Below are 22,801 nucleotides of genomic sequence, written 5' to 3'. Positions count from 1 at the left end.
TGTAAGCCTGTGGGCAGGGACTGTCAAGAAATACTTTTGTAAGCCGCCATGAGAGCCTTTTTTGGCTGAATGGCGGCATAAAAATCCTTAAATAAATAAATAAATAGTAGTGCTTGAGCGCACAACACGATGCATGCTTACCCAGATGTAACCCATATGTAACCCATATGGAGCTACTGGCAAATAAAGTGTGTGGGGGTGGCATTGCACCCCCCATTTTCCATTCTTTCAGAGCAAAGGGATCATCGCAACATACAGCAGGGGACTCTGTTTTGATTTTTGAACATATATGCCCACTTGCCCACAATGCTGGTTTAGCCACATACTGAGAAATAAAAAGAGATGAGAGAATTATCTCATTGACCTGGTTTGCATGACATGGTGGGCTCATCAGGAGTGTGAACCCAGACACCAAATATTATTTGAAGGCTAAACAACCTTTCCATAATCTTACAACAAACTGAGGGTTGTTTAACCCTCAAATAGCCCTTGGTGGCCAGGTTCACATGGCACAGCAACCCCCACTTGGGGTTGCATATTCAAGGTGTTGCCTGTCATGGTGAGCCAGCCGAGTTGTGCAAACTGGCCTATTGTCTAGATAGGCCACAATCCATACATTTACCTAGGAATAAGTCCTCTTGAACTCAATGGGGCTAATTTCTGAGTACATAGGTTTAAGCACGATCCCTGGGGAAGGTAATGGCAACCCACCCCAGTATTCTTGCCGTGAAAACTAAATGGATCAGTACAACCAGAGATATGTCGGTATACCATCGGAAGATGGGACCCCCAGGTCGGAAGACGGTCAAAATACTACTGGGGAGGAACAGAGGATAAGTTCAACTAGCCCCAGATGTGATGACGCAGCTAGCTCAAAGCCGAAAGGACGTCTAGCGGCCGACGGTGCTGGTGGTGAACGACGAATCCGATGTTCTAAAGATCAACACACCATAGGAACCTGGAATGTAAGATCAATAAGCCAGGGCAAATTGGATGTGGTTATTGGTGAGATGTCAAGATTAAATATAGATATATTGGGTGTCAGTGAACTGAAATGGACTGGAATGGGCCACTTCACATCAGATCACCACCAGATCTACTACTGTGGACAAGAGGATCACAGAAGAAATGGAGTAGCCTTCATAATTAATAATAAAGTGGCTAAAGCAGTGCTTGGATACAATCCAAAGAACGATAGAATGATCTCAATTCGAATTCAGGGTAAGCCATTTAACATCACAGTGATCCAAATATATGCCCCAACCACAGATGCTGAAGAAGTAGAAGTAGATCAGTTCTATGAGGATCTGCAGCACTTACTGGATAATACACCAAAAAGAGATGTTATTTTCGTTACAGGAGACTGGAACGCCAAGGTGGGTAGTCAAATGACATCTGGAATTACAGGTAAGCATGGTCTAGGAGAACAAAATGAAGCGGGACATAGGCTGATAGAATTCTGCCAGGACAACTCACTGTGCATAACAAACACTCTCTTCCAACAACCTAAAAGACGGCTTTATACATGGACTTCACCAGATGGCCGACACCAAAATCAGATTGACTACATCCTTTGCAGCCAAAGGTGGCGGACATCTATACAGACGGTAAAAACAAGACCTGGAGCTGACTGTAGTTCAGATCATGAACTTCTTATTGCACAATTTAGAATCAAACTAAAGAGAATAGGGAAGACCCACATATCAGTTAGATATGAGCTCACTAATATTTCTAATGAATATACAGTGGAAGTGAAGAATAGATTTAAGGGACTAGAGTTAGTAGATAGGGTCCCGGAAGAAATATGGACAGAAGTTTACAACATTGTCCAAGAGATGGCAACAAAAAATGTCCCAAAGAAAAAGAAAACCAAGAAGGCAAGATGGCTGTCTGCTGAGACACTGGAAGTAGCCCAAGAAAGAAGGAAAGCAAAAGGCAACAGTGATAGGGGGAGATATGCCCAATTAAATGCAAAATTCCAGAGGTTAGCCAGAAGAGTTAAGGAATTATTTTTAAACAAGCAATGTGCGGAAGTGGAAGAAGACAATAGAATAGGAAGGACAAGAGACCTCTTCCAGAAAATTAGAAACATTGGAGGTAAATTCCAGGCAAAAATGGGTATGATCAAAAACAAAGATGGCAAGGACCTAACAGAAACAGAAGAGGTCAAGAAAAGGTGGCAAGAATATATGGAAGATCTGTATAGGAAGGATAATAATATCGGGGATAGCTCAGACGGTGTGGTTAGTGAGTTAGAGCCAGACATCCTGAAAAGTGAGGTTGAATGGGCCTTAAGAAGCATTGCTAATAACAAGGCAGCAGGAGACGACGGTATCCCAGCTGAACTGTTTAAAATATTGCAAGATGATGCTGTCAAGGTGATGCATGCCATATGCCAGCAAATTTGGAAAACACAAGAATGGCCATCAGACTGGAAAAAATCATACCAAAAAAGGGAAACACTAAAGAATGTTCAAACTATCGGACAGTGGCACTTATTTCACATGCCAGCAAGGTAATGCTCAAGATCCTGCAAGGTAGACTCCAGCAATTCATGGAGCGAGAATTGCCAGATGTACAAGCTGGGTTTAGAAAAGGCAGAGGAACTAGAGACCAAATTGCCAATATCCGCTGGATAATGGAGAAAGCCAGGGAGTTCCAGAAAAACATCTATTTCTGTTTTATTGACTATTCTAAAGCCTTTGACTGTGTGGATCATAACAAACTGTGGCAAGTTCTTGGTGGTATGGGGATACCAAGTCGTCTTGTCTGCCTCCTGAGGAATCTGTATAACGAACAAGTAGCAACGGTAAGAACAGACCACGGAACAACGGACTGGTTTAAGATTGGGAAAGGAGTATGGCAGGGCTGTATACTCTCACCTTACCTATTCAACTTGTATGCAGAACACATCATGCGACGTGCTGGGCTTGACGAATCCAAGGCTGGAGTTAAAATCGCAGGAAGAAACATTAACAATCTCAGATATGCAGATGACACCACTTTGATGGCTGAAAGCGAGGAGGAGCTGAGGAGCCTTATGATGAAGGTGAAAGAAGAAAGTGCAAAAGCTGGGTTGCAGTTAAACCTCAAAAAAACCAAGATTATGGCAACCAGCTTGATTGATAACTGGCAAATAGAGGGAGAAAACGTGGAGGCAGTGACAGACTTTGTATTTCTGGGTGCAAAGATTACTGCAGACGCTGACTGCAGCCAGGAAATCAGAAGATGTTTACTTCTTGGGAGGAGAGCAAGGAGAAATCTTGATAAAATAGTTCAGAGCAGAGACACCACACTGACAACAAAGGTCCGCATAGTTAAAGCAATGGTATTCCCCGTAGTAACCTATGGCTGCGAGATCTGGACCATAAGGAAAGCTGAGCGAAGGAAGATAGATGCTTTTGAACTGTGGTGTTGGAGGAAAATTCTGAGAGTGCCGTGGACTGCAAGAAGATCAAACCAGTCCATACTCCAGGAAATAAAGCCAGACTGCTCACTTGAGGGAATGGTATTAAAGGCAAAACTGAAGTACTTTGGCCACATAATAAGAAGACAGGATACCCTGGAGAAGAGGCTGATGCTAGGGAAAGTGGAAGGCAAAAGGAAGAGGGGCCGACCAAGGGCAAGATGGATAGATGATATTCTGGAGGTGACAGACTTGACCTTGGGGGAGCTAGGGGTGGCGACAGCCAACAGAAAGCTCTGGCGTGGGCTGGTCCATGAAGTCACAAAGAGTCGGAAGCAACTGAACGAATAAACAACAACAACAACAGGTTTAAGCTTATTTGCACATTGTCAATGATTGTGGCAGAAGCTGAATGAGGATTCAGCAAACTAGCACTCAAAAAAAAAAACATACAAAATTTCTATGGGGCAAGGACTGTTAAGCCACATACCTATTTTTGTCTAACAGGTGTGAGAGAAATTGACTTTGGGGAGTGCGATGAAAAGGTCAGAAAAGTAAACTTTACCTATGCCCTAATGAACTCAGTGGGGCATATGTCTGAGTAGACATGCACATGATTGCACTGTTAGTCTATTTATAAAACATTTGCAGCCATGTTGGTCCCTTACAATAAAAACATCAAAATGTCTACAAGAAAGAGATCTTGGGGTTGTGGTGGACAGCTCAATGAAAATGTCAACCCAGTGTGCAGCAGCTGAAAAGAAGGCAAACTCCATGTTAGGCATTATAAGAAAAGGAATTGAGAATAGAACTGCCAACATCACACTGCCTTTATACAAAACCACACTTAGAATACTGTGTACAGTTCTGGTCACAATACCTAAAAAAAAAGATACTATAGATCTGGGGGGTGGGGGGAATGCAAAAAAGGGCAACAAAAATGGTTAAGGAACTAGAGCATCTCCCCTGTGGGGGAAGGTTACAACAGCTGTGATTGTTTAGCTTGGAAAAAAGGAGGCTTAAGGGAGTCATGATAGAGGTGAATGAAATCATATGTGGTGTGGAGAATGTGGATACGGAGACATTTTTCTCCCTTTCTCAAAATATTTGAACTCGGGATCATCCCATGAAGCTGATTGGTTGGAGATTCAGGACAGATAAAAGAAACTACTACCTCACACAGTGCATAGGTGTAATGATGGCCACCAGTTTAGAATCATAGAAAAGCAGAGTTGAAAGAGACCTACAAGGCCATCGAGTCCAACCCCCTGCTCAATGCAGGAATCCACCCTAAAGCATCCCTGACAGATGGTTGTCCAGCTGCCTCTTGAAGGCCTCTAGTGTGGGAGAGTCCACAACCTCCCTAGGTAACTGATTCCATTGTCATACTGCTCTAACAGTCAGGAAGTTTTTCCTGATGTCCAGCTGGAATCTGGCTTCCTTTCACTTGAGCCCATTATTCCGTGTCCTGCACTCTGGGAGGATCGAGAAGAGATCCTGGACATGCCCAGTTCTTTCAGTCTCTCTTCATAGGGCTTTGTTTCCAGACCCCTGATCATCCTGGTTGCCCTCCTCTGAACACACTCCAGCTTGTCTGCGTCCTTCTTGAATTGTGGAGCCCAGAACTAGACGCAATACTAGATGAGGCCTAACCAGGGCCGAATAGAGAGGAACCAGTACCTCATGCGATTTGGAAGCTATACTTCCATTTATGCAGCCCAAAATAGCATTTGCCTTTCTTGCAGCCATATTGCACTGTTGGCTCATATTCAGCTTGCGATCTACAACAATTCCAAGATCCTTCTCATTTGTAGTATTGCTGAGCCAAGTATCCCCCATCTTGTAACTGTGCATTTGGTTTCTATTTCCCAGATGTAGAACTTGGCATTTATCCCTATTAAATTTCATTCTGTTGTTTTCAGCCCAGCACTCCAGCCTATCAAGATCACTTTGAAGTTTGTTTCTGTCTTCCAGGGTATTAGCTATCCCACCCAATTTTGTGTCATCTGCAAAGCATTCCCTGCACCTCCTCATCCAAATCATTAATAAAAATGTTGAAGAGCACTGGGCCCAGGACTGAGCCCTGCGGTACCCCACTCATTGCCTCTCCCCAGTTTGAGAAGGCTCCATCGATAAGTACTCTTTGAGTCCGATTCTGTAGCCAACTGTGAATCCACCTAATAGTTGTTTCATCTAGCCCACTTTTAGCTAGTTTGTTAATCAGAATATCATGGGGCACTTTGTCGAAAGCTTTGCTGAAGTCAAGATATATGCTGTCCACAGCATTCCCACAGTCCACAAGGGAGGTTACCCGATCAAAAAATGAGATCAAATTAGTCTGACAGGATTTGTTCCTGACAAATAGCTTTAAAAGGGGGTTAGATAAATTCCTGAAGGAGAAGGCTTTCACTGTCTAGTAGTTCTAATGGTCATATGCTGCCTCCAGTAGCAGAGGCAGTAAACTTACGCACACTATGGGGAACATGGGCAGTAGGGTGCTGTTGCATTATGTCATAATGTCTATGTAAATATAGGAATTATACCAAGCCAGACCACTGATCTATCTTATTTTGTATTGTCTACACAGACTGGCAGCAGTTCTCCAAGATCTCAAACTGAAATTTATCTCAGTCGTACCTAGAGTAGACAGGGGTTGAAACTGGGACCTTTGCTACTGAGCTATAGCCCAGCCTTTCCCAACCAGGAATCCTCCAGATATGCTAGACACAACTCCCACAATTCCCAGGCAGAATGGCTGTGCTGGCTGAAAATTGTGGGAGTTTTAGTCCAACATATCTGGAGGATTCCAGGTTAGAGAAGGCTGCTATAGCCAATCCTCACTTTCATTATGAATTCCTGTGTGAGTAAATTCTAAGATCTACATCTTGCAAACTGTAATGAGGTGGTGACACCAAATCTAGATGGCACTACTTCATACTGCAAATGTGAGTTTGTTTGGTTGAATACTTCCCCTTGGTGAGGAGGGACCCATGCCCTGCACATAACAAATCTAGCGTATCGGCAGGAAAACTTGGCCCTCGTCTATACGACAGCGGGATTGCGCCTCATTAAATATAAACGCGATTTTTCGTTGATTCAAATGTAGGTAAAGAACGTCACACTGCAGCAGCAACAGCTATTTATCTCCTGTATTTTTTTTTTGTAGTGCAGTTATACATGCGCACGTGTGCATTATCGCATTATGGAATGTGCAATACTATGGAGGCGAGTGAAGTGATATAGTTTATATGCGGAGCTCCACAGATTGATATAACAACAAAACCAGAACCGGGGAGGGGGGGAGGAACGAGGCTGTAGAGGAGGATGGCAGTGTGTTTCTGCCTCTTTGTTTATGCAGAGCTCTGTAGGATCAGATCGTTCAACCGAAAAACGGCATGAAAAAACGAGCCAGCCAATAGGTGGGAAAGCGAACAATCACGTTCTCCTATCCTCAAAGCTCCACCCACGTGTCAAAATGCTGTTTAACTCCCCCAATGACACATAACCATAACATGGAGCAAACTGACATGATCTAAAAGTCGCAGTAAATCACTGATGCGAATATGGGCATTATCACAGTTAAAACGCGATGTTACTGTGAATGGAAGGCTGACCCGTGTGTCCTAAAATGAGAATATGTGCAGCTACGTCAGGGTAAACAAGCCATATAGACAAGCCCTAGGCTACAACTGTTCTCCCTGATATTTGGGGTGATTCCAGATGGATGGCTCCTAATGCTGCCAGCCCAAAGGCCTATGACCAGGGTCTTTTCACATATCAGAAACCACCTCCGATTTATTGCTGTGAACAAGTTCCATCTGTGTAAGTACTGCAATCATTTAGTTTAAATTTGCAGAATAGACTTTTAGAAATCACCAAGGTAAAAAGATAACTTTAATGTAATAAACCTTGTGTTCTGTTTATTTTTCCTTTAATCTCTCCCTGGCTGTGAATGTGTTGGCCAGGTGTTCAGAATAATGGGACCACTCCTTCTTAACCTGATGAAAAAGTTTTCCTATTGTGCACCATTATGATTCAGTCAGAGTTCTTAATTGCTTCAGCTTGGAGGGATTTGTAAAGAATCCCTTGCTTTGGGTCTGAAAGAACTTTCTTTCAGTAATTTAGATGATAGGCTAATTTGTGAGAACTACCACATATAAATAATGCCAGAAATCCAACGGAAAGGCTTCAAGTTACATCACTTTATTTCAGCCCATTGAGCACAAAGGTCTGGTACACTGAAAAACATGTTGTGACATTTGCGTTCATTAAACATTTTGCAAATCTTGATTTTTCTTTTCTCCAGTTCTGTATACCCAAATGGTGTTCACTTTGTCTGTTCCAAAACAAATTAATACTCCTGGTGTTATGACCGTTTGCACTTCAATAGATACTTGAACAAACACTGAGGTTTCTCATTGAGTTCAGCCAATTTGTTTTGAATGTTTGCTGTGCAAAAGAATGCGTTATTTAAACATTTTTTAGAAGATGTGGCAAAGAAAATGTTCTCTTCTTTTTTTCAGAATACAAGAACTGAATCAATTGTTTAGAGTAATAGATAGTATCGACATTCCCATTGTTACTGTTTCTAGTGGCTATAACCAATATCTAGTAATATGATGAGGCAAAAGCAATGTTTCAAAATTTCTGAGAGAAAGTTCTTTTCAAATAAACTCATTCCAACTAGGCTTCAGCATTTTAAAAGAGATCCTATCCAGTGGATGGACTGGGAGTCATGGGTTCATGTGCCACTACTGCCATGGACTTTCTAATGAAGCTGGGACTACTCTGTATGTAGCCATGAGTTTGGGTATGTGGTCTGGAGGTTTCCTCCTTGCTGCCGTCACCACAACAATGGGCAAGCAACCTGCCAACGTTCAATTATGTAGGGCGGAGTGGGCAACGTGTGGCTCTCTGGATATTGCTGGACTGCAATTCCCATCAGCCCCAGCCACCATCACAAATGGTGCTGCATAATGGAAATTGCAGACTAATAACATTTCGAGGGCCACAGGTTCCCTAACCCTGATGGAGGGGGAGCCAAGGATACCAGTGTAGTTTGCCCAGGGTACTCCAAAACCTGAAGGTGGGCTTGATGATATGCAAAGCTGTCGGTTTTAGGTTAACCTTGGGAGGCAAGCCATCACAGCTATGGCAATTGTGTACATTAGCTCTCAGCCTCTTGGCACTCTAGTTCTTAACCCATTTACTTGGAAGTAGTTCCTTAGGGGAGGATGTTTCCAAGTACATTGTCCTTGTAACTGCAGCCATATAATGGCATGGATCCTAAGATGAGTAAACAGTGAAAGGTTCAAGAAATAAAAGATTATTCATCCCTTCCTGTTCCCTGCAGCTTTCTCCTCACTTCCTAAAAAGACAGTCAAGGGACACTCCAGAGAGTCATGGGGCACTTCTGAACCAGGCTGGATGGAATACTGTTGGAATTGCATCAAACTGGACAGGCATCCTAAAAATAACTCTTTCTGTGACTGCTATTTACTTCAGGACGTGCTGCTGTTTGTAGTTAGCAGTGTCACTGGTGACAAGGAGAAGCAGAGGGAACCTTATCAGCAGAAAACTGGTGCAGTGGCTCAGTTCCAGATCAGGGCCCCACAGCTTCTTTTTCTTCAGAAAAATCTGGCTCATAAGGAATATTAATCTAAGAGCTTAATCCCTACTTTTTTTCCTAGTATGCATCCGCGATTTCCACCTCTATTTCATTAGCGTGTTGAGCCCTGGTCACTTTCACATGCATGCATTCTTGAGCTATTATGTCTGTGCAGGCTTGCACTTCCTGGTATTGTCACTGTGCTTGCCCCACCCTTCCCCTTTTCCTTCTCCCTCCAGTTCATTGGTTCCTGTAGTTGATGGACATTGTGATGGACGTGGGCACCTCCTCCTGCTCTGATTTTGTTGTCTACTGTTTTAACAATTTAGCGTTTGATTGTTTCTGCCATCGAGGGGAAGAAATAGCAATGAGAGAGCAATGACAGTGGGGTTGGAGCAGCAGAAGTATGTTTGAGCAACTCAGCACAAGCCCGGTCATTACAGCGACTCAGCACACCCTCCTCTTTCATCAACAAGATTGCCCTTCAACACAGACGCCCCCAAGAAGGGAGGTTCTGTGACATAGCGCGAGGACAGCAATACATGGGGACAGAAGGGCGGTTTTATCCCGCATGGAGAAAAAATGCTGCACTTTCACCACCCTAGAAAAACACGGAAAATGGAGGGGAAGAGGCGAGATGATTGCAGGACATTGTGTGAAGGTTGCGGGGCAAAACGGTAACCAAAGCAGGATGAAAGTGTGATAAAACGCTGGTGTGATGGAGCTCTAAGTTGGATTTCAAATAGATTTTAACATCTTTTTTAACCAATGATTATCTAGCCTGAACTTTTGGGATGGGTCAGTTTATAAATGTAAACAAATATACAACCCTGCATGCTCACTGTGGGGTAGGGTGACCATATGAAAAGGAGGACAGGGCTCCTGTATCTTTAACAGTTGTATTGAAAGGGGAATTTCAGCAGTTGTTATTTGTATGCATGCAGCACCTGGTGAAATTCCTTCATCATAACAGTTAAAGCTGCAGGAGTCCTTCCCTCTTTTGTATCTGGTAACTCTAGTTATACTTTAGCAGCTTTAACTGTTGTGACAAAGGGGGAATTTCACCAGATGCTGCATGCATACAAATGACACCTGCTGAAATTGCCCTTTCAATGCAGCTGTTAAAGATACAGGAGCCCTGTCCTCCTTTCCATATGGTCACCCTACTGTGGGCACTCCAGATCAAGGTTCTCTAATCAAGAGGCATACATACTAGTCAGTGGAAAATACTTCCTTTCTTTGTCCCAAAATTTGGATTAGTTACAACAGGATCTCACGTCAATGGCAACCTTTAAATTTCCACTAGATGGCAATGTAACATTAACATTAACTGCAGAATTCTTAGCGAAAAGAATGCTGGCTGAGGGACTTAACTAGGAATAAGCTCCATTGAATTCAGTGAGCTTAATTCTGAGTAGGCATGCATAGGATTGCACTGTAGGGTACTAGTAACAGCCCAGTCTCATGCATGTTTACTCAGACGTGACACTGATGCAGTGGGACTAGAACTCAAGCATGTGTATAATGCATGTCAAGTTTGGACTGTAAAGCCCAACTCATAATTATTTGGCATCAGTGGGATACGAGGCCATTTCCCCTCCCGAAGTCATAGAAAACAGAAGCTGTTACGTACGTTATTTATTTATTTATTACATTTCCATACAGCCCAATAGCCGGAGCTCTCTGGGCGGTTTACACGAACACGCTCTTATGTAACAAGCGCAAACTAGATTCTTTGTTGTGTTATCCTAAGTGTCACGCTCTAGTCACGTGTACCGCTCTTAGGAGATCGGTTTGGTGGCCACGGTGTAATGACGTCAGAGTGGGTTGGGGGAGTGGTGTGCTTCGCACGACTCGGGTTAAAGTCGAGAGAGAAAGGGCGGGGAGAGGGCATAGAGTCTGTGGCTGAGTTTCCCATTCTGTTCCTATCATCACCCCCACCCCGTTGATTAGTGTGTCGTCAGAACTGGGCCTGTCTCTGGGCAGAAATTAAGTTTCTTCCTACTTCGGTGGAACATAAGAAAGGGCGCGCACTTCTTTAAATTCGTCATGACGACGAGGATTTTTCGCGCTTCCGCTTGAGCTTTAAACAACGCAGTTGCTTATGATAGGGTAGCTGCTGCTGGAGCGAAAACACGCAGTGCGCAGCCAGCTCACATGGAGAGTACTAAGGGGAAGAACAGAGCCGAAAGGCGTTGATGATAAGAGTTCTTCTTGAGAGACGAGCAGCTCGCTGTACGTCATGGAAACCGACAGCGACGCCTTCTCTTGTATGGAGGAACAGAGAGGTCACTAAGCACTCACTGATTAGGGCCGCCGAGTAATATAGTCCATTTAGGAGGGTGTGGTGTATGGACCGAAACAGCTGCTTCTTAGCTGCTGAGTTTAGCAGATGTTGCTAGTCGTCAGGAGAGAAACAGCGTTCACACACACACGCAGCCCCTGTGGCTTCCTGTGTGTACTTAATAGGAATTAACCCGTGCGGCGGTGTGTTGCCATACAGCCCTTAAAGGTCTAGAGCCCCTGGGTTGTATCCAATGTTCTGCTTAGAGTAGACCCATGGAAGTGAATGGGGTTTAGACTAACGTTGGATATAACCGCCTCCCGTGGTGTAAAGTAAGTTGGAATACTGACTTTTTCTCGAAATTCTCTCAAGTGTCAGCGTTCGAGAGAAGGCAGTTGAACAGAGCTTTTCATTCTCCAGCTTTCTTTAGGCGACCGTTTTATCAAGTCTGATTGGTCTTTGCGTAATTCAAAAACTCAGACCCCTCCTACAGCTCAAACCTATGCACGTTTACTCGGAAGTAAAACTTTAAATGGGGGTAATCCCAGGTAAATGTGCATGACAGGTACGATTTAAAAGCGCAACTATCCCCCTGTTTAGAGGTATATAGTTGGGATGAAACTATTTTTTAATCTCACAAAAACAATTAAGCAAGCTGCGGGAATACAACAGCAATTACCACATGTCTTTAGAGAAGCTGCAGTAGAAAAGAGTTCAAACGCCGCCAAAACCGAAAGGGAGGGTAGGCCAATATCCTCTACTCAGTATGTAAGACAAACCAACAGTTACTCCAGATGCACTTTAATCTTGATCTCATTTAACGTGCTTGTAATATTTTATTTATTGCGTCGGGTGTGTGCACTTATTTACTCGCAAGTAAATCCAATTATATGAATCGGACTTATTTTCAAATAATCCTGCTTGAGGGTGACAATGACAGACGCTGACCGCCCCGTGCGGGTATCAGCCCGATGCAGGCCCAAGCCATTGTTTGACAGCGCAACCCTGTGCATGTTTACGCAGAGAGGCAAGTCCTGCGGCGTTCAATGGGGTTTACACACTGGTAAGTATGTTTAGGACTGCAGCCTTGAGGCAGTTGTAACTCTGTACAGGTTCAGGCTGCCAGGACGGAGTCCTACGCACATTTTGCCCCATTGAAGACACTGGGGAAAAACACACAGGAACGGTTTGCGTGGAAGTCAGCCCTCCTCCCCACTCCACCGTCGCCTCTCCTCCTTTCCTTCTCCCTCCCCCCTCTTCCAGGAATGGTACAGTCGACTGCAGAACGCCTGCGCAGCGGCTGACGGGCGGAGCCTGTCTGCGTGTGACTCAGGCAGGGAAGGAGAGGCGGCGGCTGCCATTTTGAGGGGTTTTCGCTCTGGTTGCAGCTCCTGCTTCTCGTCCTTCCTCCCGCGTCATCCGGTCCGAGAGACTCCTCCGCGCTATCCTTCCCGTGAGAGGGGACAGGAGGGGGAGCTCCGGTCGCTCTCTTTCCTCCTGCCCTGTGGGTTGTAGGAGCCTGTAGCGCAGGGACTGTCCGGCCCGGCCTCGCTTCTTCTTCTTCGCCGCCGCCACCTCCTCTTCCTCTTCCTCCTCTCGTCGTCGTCGTCCTCCTCCTTCCGCCGCCGCCACCATTTGCCCACCCCCGGTGGCTCCGGGGCGCCGAGCTTAGGCTATGGGGACCAGGCTGCTGGGGCTGAGCAGCGGCAGAGCGGGCGGCCCGGTCGTCGTGAACAGCGCAGCGGGGATGGGGGAGCTCGACGGCTTCTTGGTGGCCTTATCTTGACATGGCTTCTGCCTGTGCTGCTAGCAGCGCCGCCGCCACCGCCTCCACTGCTCCGCCCGCGCCCGCCGGCTGCGGGTAGCGAGCCAGTCCACGCCACAGTCTCCGGTCCGGTCTGGTTTGGTCTCTCTTGCCGCCTGAGCCTCCCGCTGGGGCTAAAGGATAGTGTGAGGGAAGCTTCTTATTTTTATGAGGGAAAGCTGAAGGGGAGGGGGGGTCTGAAAAAACAACAACTTGAACCTTTCCCAAACAACTCCTAGAGGGGAAAGGCATCTATTTTATTTTTATTTTATTTTATTTTTAAAAAATTGATCTGAAGTGTTTGCTCGCAAACGCATTCTCGCCTCTCCCTTCTAAATATATTTAAGTTTGCAACAACAAAAACCTCTGCAAACTCTTGTCAATTTTTGCAATTGAAATCTGTCGGCGTGTTCTTTTCCTTTTCTTTCCTTTTCTTTTTTTTTTTAAAAAAAGAACCCGAGTTGATGACTATGAATGCAAGAGTGAATTCCGGGCCGTAGACTGAGTGCCCCCGCTGCGCTGAGCACAGGCCCGCCCCTTCCTCTTTAGAGTTGAGCAAGGAAGAGAACAACTCCAGCAAGGAGGCCAAGCGCATCAGCCATGCCCAGCCCCAATTAAACCGCTTTCCTTTGCGGTGCCAGGCGGCAGAGGGAGGAGGATTTTCGCGCTATCGGTGGGGTAGACGGAGGGAAGGAAAGCTATTGGGGGATGTCGGTGGCTCTCCCTGCTCGGGGAGAGGTAGATTGAGAGATCGGTTTGGGATTCAAAGCATTTAAGCCCGATACTCTCCCATAGCTTCCCTCCACTCTTTTATCAATGGCCATCATGATCCTTCTCTCTAACAGACACAGCCTCAGGGCGACCATGTGCCTGATGATGAGCAGGATGAAGTTAGAAATGACTCTGCTGTTTTCCAAACTCCTTGCTCCTCTGCAAACCAGCACCGTGTTGTCTGTGGTTGATGATTTTGTTGTTGGTAGGGAAACGTCTTACCTCCCAGGACATCCACTCCTGTTGTGCACTCCCTCCTTTGCTTTCTACCAAGTGTAATAATTCTTTAAAAAAATAAAGCCAGGCAGCATAGCAATAGCAGAAATCTTGTTAATAATCAGCAGAGTCATGAATCTGGGTGGGGTAGAACACTGTCTTTAATTTCAGTTTTTGTTTGGGGGAGTTTTGGGGGGTTGGGGCAAAAAACAACGCCCAAATGGATTGGGTCCATGCCCATTACTGCTTTTTTTTATACACACAAATTGTGATAAGATTTTTTCCCCATTCTTGCCCATTTATTCCCGTGGTTTAAACTGTGTATATCAGTGTTTTTTCTTCAAATTCCTTTGGGCTTTTGATAATACTGTGCAAAACTGTCCAACGATGGTTGGACTATTACTTATTTTGTTTTATGACCCCTCTAATAAGACAGTCTCGTAAAACAATTGCCTGAGGTGCATTTTTGGGTTACGCCTGTGTTTTATTGATTCAGTGGTATGAGCAGGAATAAAATGACTTGTTTCTGTTGTACTCGAGTCTTATGAAAAAAGGGCCCATAGTTTAGTGACGGTTTCCAAAGGTTTTAGTACCACCTGTATTACAAAATGGGGGACCCAAACTCCCGGAAGAAACAAGCTCTGAACAGACTTCGTGCTCAGCTTAAAAAGAAAAAAGAATCTCTAGCTGACCAGTTCGATTTCAAGATGTATATTGCCTTTGTATTCAAAGACAAGGTAATCTCAATTCTGCTTGTTAAAAGAATTGTGTGTTATGACTTCAAAACTGTCGTTATTAACACTCTCAAAATTATGATCAAGACCAAATATAGAGAATACAAGTAAAAATCCATTAGACTCATGTTTTCTTGGTATCAAGCTTGGGTTGTAGCTTTGATATTGTTTAATAATGATCTCAAATCCATACTTAGTAGTAGTATGATAACACTACTCTGTGTTAAGTTTTCTTTGTTTATAGAAATGTTTGTACGAAGTACAGTAACAAAACCTTACTACAGGTTTTAAAGTGTGGGAGGGTGACAGTTAATACTATGCACTAAGGTTGGGCACAAATTTGAAGAATAACCAGAATGGAATTTAGAGACATATATCCACTGCAGCCTAAATTCAGCTATTTTTGGTTCTCTTAATTTTAATGAGAGATGTAGATTTAAGCATGTGCATAAATATATTTCATTAAAATCAAAAGAACTGAACTTTGACTGGATTACACACTGTATCTAAATTTAGTCTTGGGAGTTCCCCATTTTTTGTGTTGGAAGTTCAGCTGTGATTTCTTAAGTGTTAAAAGCATCATAACTACAGACTGCTCAGAAATGGATGAAGTACAACATTTTTATTCCTCTTACTTTCTTTAATTAGAGGAAAAAGTCAGCGCTCTTTGAAGTGTCTGAAGTGATACCAGTCATGACCAATAATTATGAAGAAAATATCCTGAAAGGTGTGCGGGATTCCAGCTATTCCTTGGAAAGTTCCATAGAGCTTCTACAAAAGGATGTAGTACAGCTGCATGCGCCCCGCTATCAGTCTATGCGCAGGGTAAAGTAATTCTTTCTTCATTCTATTTTATGATGTCAAAAGGTTTTGTTAACAGTGTTTGTTCCAGTTGTGCTTCTCGATCAAAAATCTAGGTATTGTCAAGTAGGATTCAAAGCATCCTCTATGTGCTGCCAGTGCCTTGCATGTGCTTAATGAGATTTTTTTCATGTTGAACAGCAAGTTTCTCCCATGCCATGCCCTAAACTGATGTGGTAACTGATGTGGTGTAGAGGAGGTAGCTGCGTTTTCTCTTTAAAAAGTCAGTGGCCTGGTTCAGACAACATGCTGCTTAACCACAAAATGGTTAAGGGAATGCATTAACCATTTTTTGGTTGAGCAGCATGGTTTAGCATGTTGTCCGAACCAGGCCACTGTGTCTTTTGACAAACTGAAGTGCATGGGTTTTTTTGGATCCTGCCTGTCAAGAGGGAAATCTATACTGGGATATTTGGTATGCTTCATCTAATAGTTCTTATTATCTTGCCCCCTTTCAAATCTTTTCCAGTTTGCCCTTTTTTCACACCTGTGTTTAATGTGGTACAATCAGTTTGTCAAAATGTTAAAGCACAGCATTGGAATGGGAAAAACATCTTAAGAGTAATGAGATTGCTTTTATATTTCCTGCAGAAATTAAACACATAGGCTTAGCCACTGAGTTCCCTTCTGTGAATAGAAAGAGCCCTTCTGTTCACAGAAAGTCTTGCAACCCAGAGAAAAATCCTGCTGGCAGAGGTGACTTTCAGGGGTTTCCTCATTCCCCTGCAGTTCTCAAACCCTCCAGAGCAGTTCTTTGAAGTGCTGCAGTGGGAGGGAGAACCATCAAAAGCTTCCCCCCCCCCCTCTTCACCTGCAGGAATGCCCTGTGAGTAGTATACCACTCACAAGATGCCCCCACTAGCAGAAGGGAATGCCAGGTCCAGGCCATACAAATGGGCCCCTCCTGAAGCAAAACATGGAATAAATTCTTTAGCTATAAGTAGTAATGACTATAAACTGCACAATTTATTTAAATAGTCTTGATAAAGGCAGCAAAATAAAACATGTAAATGTAAAAAAAAGTGTACTTGTATTGAAACTGGACTTCATTTGCTGCTCAACATTTAAACGATTACTCTAAGGTCAACATTTTAATTCAGGCCGGGGGGGGGGGGGCGTTTAACCCTGAAAGTTTGCTACTATGATGAAAGTTAATTACTTGGATTGGGTTCTAAGTTCCACACTAGAAATGTTAATTACTCTCCATATAGTGGATAGGCATCCTGTATTATATAGCCTGAGGAAAAAGTCAAAAGAATAGGTGAAAGAAATACTATTAGGCATATATGATAAAGTTACACATGTAATTTGAAGTATGGTTATTAAGGTTTCTCCACAAACTAGTCTGTATGTGATTTCACAGTGGATTGATGTGAAAGTGCATTGATGGACATGCTTGTTTTTCTCCTTACAGGATGTAATTGGCTGTACACAGGAGATGGACTTCATACTTTGGCCTCGTAATGATATTGAGAAGATAGTCTGTCTTCTGTTTTCTAGGTGGAAGGGATCGGATGATGAGCCCTTTAGGCCTGTTCAGGTATGATGTATGTTTTCAGGTTATGTGATAATAAAACCCAAGTAAGCTATTGCCATTTTCAATGAAATTCCACCTTTTCTTTATTCTAGTCATAAGTGACTTCTGGAACCTTTGTTGGGGTGGGTGGGAAGGTATTGTTTAAAGCGTTGGTTTGACAAGGCAGGTTATTGTCATGTGCAGACATGCTTTGGGTCTGGATGGCATTTAGGATTAGAAGTGATGAATACTAATTGGGTAGGTGTTTTATTTATTTTATAAATGATACTTGTATATTGCTTAATATTCAAATATTTCCAAGCAGCTCACTTACAAATATTAAATACATTTAAATACATTTAAATGTTATTAAACAAAATGAATAAATTTAAAACATAATATTTAAAACTACAATATCAAAATAATACAAAAACAAGTAAAGTGGTATGGCATATGATCTGTTGCGATGATTTACAAATCAGAGAAACCTGGGTAAAAAAGTGCATTTTCAGGAGGCATTTGAAACATACCACACTTTCTGCCTCCCAAACTGCATACGGGAGGGTTTTCCAAGGGTTGGGAACCACCACTGAGAAGGCCCATCTTTGAGATATTACATGGAACATTCTGTCGGCCATGGAATGACCAGGTCTTATCTGAAGATCTTAACCGCTGTCAGGGTATATATAGGTGAAGTCGGTCTAATTATTCTGGTCCCAAGTTTTTTATGGCTTTGTATGTCAACGACATTAGCTTGAACATGGCTTAGTAGCTAATAGGAAGCCAGTGAAGTTCTTTTAACACAGATATTTAAGGGGCCATAGCTGGGTGTCCCAGTGAACACAGTAGCTGCTGCATTCTGCGGCCCCACAAAGTGCACATTACAGTAGTCTAATTGTGGGTTACCAGTGCATGGATTACTGTGGCTTGGCTGTCCCTATGCAGTGCACCAACTAAAGTTGATAATGGGTGTTCTTTGACACTGGTCACCTGGGCCTCCAGTAGCAAGATAGATCCAGGAGCACCCCAATATAGGTTTAATCCGTGAGGCAGACTTTAGTTGACCATTTTGTTTTTGAATCAACCTCTAGTTTTGTTCATTTTGTCCCTAGTTCAGTGAACTTACTAAAGTCTTTTACCAATGCAGTATTCATACTGTATCTATATGCATCAGAATTGTTTGTTTATTATATAAAGTTAAGTATGGATATACTTTTCTGATAGGCTGTCCTTCGAAAAGAGGAGATATGCTGTTAAAATTCAGTGCCATTTCAACAACTGCAAATCTTTAGTAGCTCTAACTTCAAGTTGTCTGTAAATTTCATCTATTCTGTACTTCAGGGATGTGCAGAAAGTAGATCTGAAGGTGATTTGCAGTAGATTGGCAAAAATTTCTTGCATTTTTTTAAACAATAGTGACAAAAATAATACTCCTGCCCTAAATTATAATGCTGAAATGAAATGAGCTTGATAACCAGGAGTGGATTTTTATATGGAAGGACTGTGAGCTCCATTAAGTGCTTAAGTTCTTGTGCTCCCAATTCATTAATACCAAGCACTGTTTTTTGCACCAGGATATATATATATATATATATATATATATAAGTTCTTGTGCTCCCAATTCATTAATACCAAGCACTGTTTTTTGCAGCAGGATATATATATATATATATATTGCATTTTTATACCACCCAATAGCCGCAGCTCCCTGGGTGGTTCATATCTCTATCTCTCTAAATAGATCCTTTAAAATCAGCTCACCCCTGTTGTACTTGGATCTATTAGTGAAAGTTAGCTTTGGATTAACATTTCTTATACATCTTATTTAAATTATTTTCATTACCTATTTTATTTCCTTCAGGCCAGGTTTGAATTTCATCATGGTGACTATGAAAAACAGTTTCTGCATGTACTGAGCCGAAAGGACAAGACTGGAATTGTTATCAACAACCCTAACCAGTCAGTGTTTCTCTTCATTGACAGACAGCACTTGCAGGTAAACATCTTCCAATGAACAACTATTCTCCTTATAATTCCGTTGCTTTATTTTTTATTCAACAGCTGTTGTGTTAGTTTAGATACAATAAGGGATATTGCTAAAAACCAACTGCCATAGCAGAATCCTGAATCTGTTTAGATATCAGGGTTCCTTTTTATGGCATAATGTGTAACTTGCACTAGTCATAATAACATCATGGGATGTAGTGAAAAGCAACTGGCTGTTTTGGTTGCTCTGCTTTGTGCAATGAAACATTCAGTGGCTATATTCCTGTTAGGCTATGAATTGAGAGAGTGGGGATCTGCCCGCGTGCATCAATAACGTCATTCATTGTGGCACAGATTCCACTGAACTGCCACTTTTGAAACATAATGACTTGTATTAGGTCTCAGAAAAAGACTTGGTACAATCCTTCTGCTGGTAAATGCAGGATTCAGTTCTGTAGTCTGCTGGTTAAGTTCTATATTCCACAAGCAGCACCGCATGAGGGCTAAATTCTTTGTGATACTCTTCTGTGGACTGTCCTTTACTTCTGTGTGTTCCTAAAAGATAAGTTGAGAGATTTGTGAAGGTCTTTTTTTCCAGACAGTGCTGTTTATAAAAATTATTTGGTTCTGAAATAGATTTATGTATCTCTTTCCAGACTCCAAAAAACAAAGCTACAATCTTCAAGTTATGCAGCATCTGCCTGTATCTGCCACAGGAGCAGCTCACCCACTGGGCGGTTGGTACCATAGAGGACCACCTCCGTCCTTACATGCCAGAATAGGGTACTGGCCAGCAAAATGGGGAAGATCACAGAATGCAGGAGTGCAGTTTTCACTTTTCTTGCCATTTATTCTTTCGGAATAGAAGAAAATGGACACATGTTCAGAACACTATCCATCGTGGAACTTGATCATCCTGGATTATTTTCTTTTTATCATTTGTATCTCAGAACTTTAAATTTTTTTTAGATGTTTTCTGCATGGACCTTGTGAAAGAGAATGCTCTGCATATTTCTGCATTGCATGAGCATCCTACCAAAATGTGAAATGAAGGGACTGTTATACACTGAAAGAAATGTATCTGAGAGCACAAAGTGATCATTTATGGTGGTGTTCCCATTTGTGCTGGTCATGTCCCCCCAATATCAGTATTCATAGGGTGAGAAGTGAATGTAATGGTGTAAGAGCCTTATAAGCTTTGCTGTTAACATGATTGTATCAGAGCTGTGCCAGATTCATTCTGATGAATAGGTCTATGGCTTGTTACAGTAGATGGCTAACCATGGGAAAGAAATCTTTTAAGGAAAAAAAGCATCTCATTTGGTGTAGGCATTAATTGCCTCTCTTATTTTGCTTGGCCATGTTTGAGTTTACTGGCATTCTCATTTTTGGATCTCTTTCCCCAGTTTGCTGTATAACTAAATGTAGAGTGTTCTGTTGAGTTGAATACATTTTTACAGACTTGGAGTCTGAAGTAGCCTCAAGCAGCTAAATTTAAAATAGCAGCTGCAGAAACCATGTTGGCAGAGGATTATTATTTTTTCCTGAGAGTTGACTTGTAAACTTGCTGGTGAACTGTGTAGGAAATGCTGGTTTCCAAAACATCTCTTAAGGAAAACTCTCTGAGGTTCTTTTGGGTGGGGGAGGGGAAGAATAAGATATTCTAAAGCAGTTGTGGATTTAATTGTAAAATATTGTTTTGAGTGTCAAAGTTGGTTTTGACAGAACATATTTTGTTTAAGATTGTGCAATGAACATAAGGAAGACTACTGTATAGTTTTGGCAAAGAATGCTTTGCTTAAGGATTGAATAATTTTACTGAAGTAAATCTGTATAAGCCTACTCCCTTTGGGTAAATCTAGTGCTTATCTGTTTAAAATTTGTATTTAGCTTTTGTTTGGAATTGGAAAAAATTGGAAATAAACAAATTAGTTGAACAATGACTTGCTATGTTCATTTGTAAAGGCCATGTATCATACCTGCTTGTAAACAAATTTGTTACATGTAATACACTGGGCCTGTTCAGACAACATGCTAAGCCACGGTTAGGCTCTAACCCTTTTGCAGCAAATGGTTAGTGAGCGTATTTAAACCATGGTTATATAGCCACCATGGTTAGGAATAGTTCACACGACGTACTAAGCCATAATGTTTAGTTCAAAATCCTTAAGCACCATGGCTTAGCATGTCTTCTGAACAGAGACAATTAATCTAACTCTAGACGAACTTAGTCCTTGCACATTACAACAGTTAGATAAGTTTTGCTGTATCATATGGAACATAACAATTAAAAATGCAATGTGTGTCATAGAAATACATATTCGTAAGATACAGACTGATATACCAGAAGAACTTTAACATTCAATTACAGGTCATATAGCTTGAAAGCAATCATGACTGCTTTGGATCTATTCATACCTATTATGGAGCCTATACAGCTAAAATTTATTTACGTTTTGTTCAGCACTGATCTGCCAAAGCAGCCTAGGCAGTCTGCAGATTAATATGGTAGCTTACTTACTAAGAGACATAATGATACAAAAGAGAAGGTAAACAAATCCAGGCACCAACTTGAATACTGTGACAGGTGGAATGGTTTCTAATGAAGACAGTTCTGAGAAAGGAGGAGCCAAATGCCATTTGGCCCAGGTAAGTCAATTGAGGGAATCTCACTGTGTTGCCTCTTCCTCAGAGGCAACCATGACATTCATGACAACCCATATCACTGAATGAAATCATCTACTGCATGAAGTAGCATTTGCCTGTGATTCAAGTACACGGAGGGTTGTGTTCTCATTTGGGGCTTGGTCATCTGTCACCCTGCCAAATGGTAAGGTACAGCTGCAGAGAAGTGGTAAAATTATTTGTTTCTGCTCTTCTTTTCAAGTCGCATCTGTGAGTAGAAGCCCGTGAACTTTGAGCAGCAGCATTGTCTCTTTCTAGACCATGGGAGGGCAACTTGTCCTCAAGATTTTTTGGCCTAAAGCTCCCATCCTTCATTATTGGGTCTGCTGGCTAGGACTGATGGGAATTGTAAGCCAAAACATCTGGAAGGCCACAAGTTGTCCACCCCTGTTCTAGATCTTTTTTAGCCCTTTCATTTGTGTGTAACCAGGCCAGGAAGAGTTGCACAGAGTCTTCAAGGGATGTGTTAATTGTATTTATTGTCTCAATAGTGCTCTAGTGCAGTGGTCTTCAACTGATCCATATCCAAAACCATCTCAGATTCCCAACCTGCAACATGGGACCCACTTTCACAATTACCCAGTGTGGCAACACATTTGCCGTGACCCAGTTGGACTGATCTTGTGACCCTCCAGTTGAAGACCACTGCTCTAGTGCATCTTGCAGCTTAGAGAAGCTAGGGTACAGTCTATAAGCTATTCTTGTGTGTGTGTGTGTTCCAAAGACCCCCAAAAGTTCATATTCAGCTTAAGCTCTGTCATGGTTACCCATAGTAATTATTGAATTTGGACTCCTCTAATAATGCACTGCTTTCTCAACTAATATCACAGTAGAGAGAGAGAGTACATAAGCTGCAGGGGGCCATTGCATTAGGTTGAGATTGTAGTCTAGATAAAAAAAATACACAACTCTGTAACTTAAGGAGGGTTC

At 42.5% G+C, this 22,801-nt stretch overlaps 1 protein-coding gene across 1 annotated transcript; it reads left to right on the top strand.

The window, feature by feature from the left end:
- Nucleotides 1-12,658: 12,658 nt before the first annotated feature.
- C7H6orf62 (chromosome 7 C6orf62 homolog) lies at nucleotides 12,659-21,126 on the top strand. The gene is made up of 5 exons (XM_063130455.1): nucleotides 12,659-14,826; nucleotides 15,472-15,648; nucleotides 17,099-17,224; nucleotides 19,062-19,196; nucleotides 19,843-21,126. The coding sequence occupies exons 1-5, from the start codon at nucleotides 14,698-14,700 to the stop codon at nucleotides 19,966-19,968; spliced, it is 693 nt and encodes a 230-aa protein (XP_062986525.1). The 5' UTR covers nucleotides 12,659-14,697; the 3' UTR covers nucleotides 19,969-21,126.
- Nucleotides 21,127-22,801: the final 1,675 nt, after the last annotated feature.

Source organism: Elgaria multicarinata, chromosome 7 (genome assembly GCF_023053635.1).
Source record: "Elgaria multicarinata webbii isolate HBS135686 ecotype San Diego chromosome 7, rElgMul1.1.pri, whole genome shotgun sequence".
Taxonomy (NCBI): Eukaryota; Metazoa; Chordata; class Lepidosauria; order Squamata; family Anguidae; genus Elgaria; species Elgaria multicarinata.
This window is presented reverse-complemented; position numbering and strand designations above follow the sequence as displayed.

Excerpts from the sequence above, each read along its gene's own strand:
- C7H6orf62 (XM_063130455.1), top strand. The coding sequence starts at position 14,698 with ATGGGGGACCCAAACTCCCGGAAGAAACAAGCTCTGAACAGACTTCGT. Across the intron at positions 15,649-17,098 it reads GCTATCAGTCTATGCGCAGG|GATGTAATTGGCTGTACACA; the intron begins GTAAAGTAATTC and ends TTCTCCTTACAG. Across the intron at positions 17,225-19,061 it reads AGCCCTTTAGGCCTGTTCAG|GCCAGGTTTGAATTTCATCA; the intron begins GTATGATGTATG and ends TATTTCCTTCAG.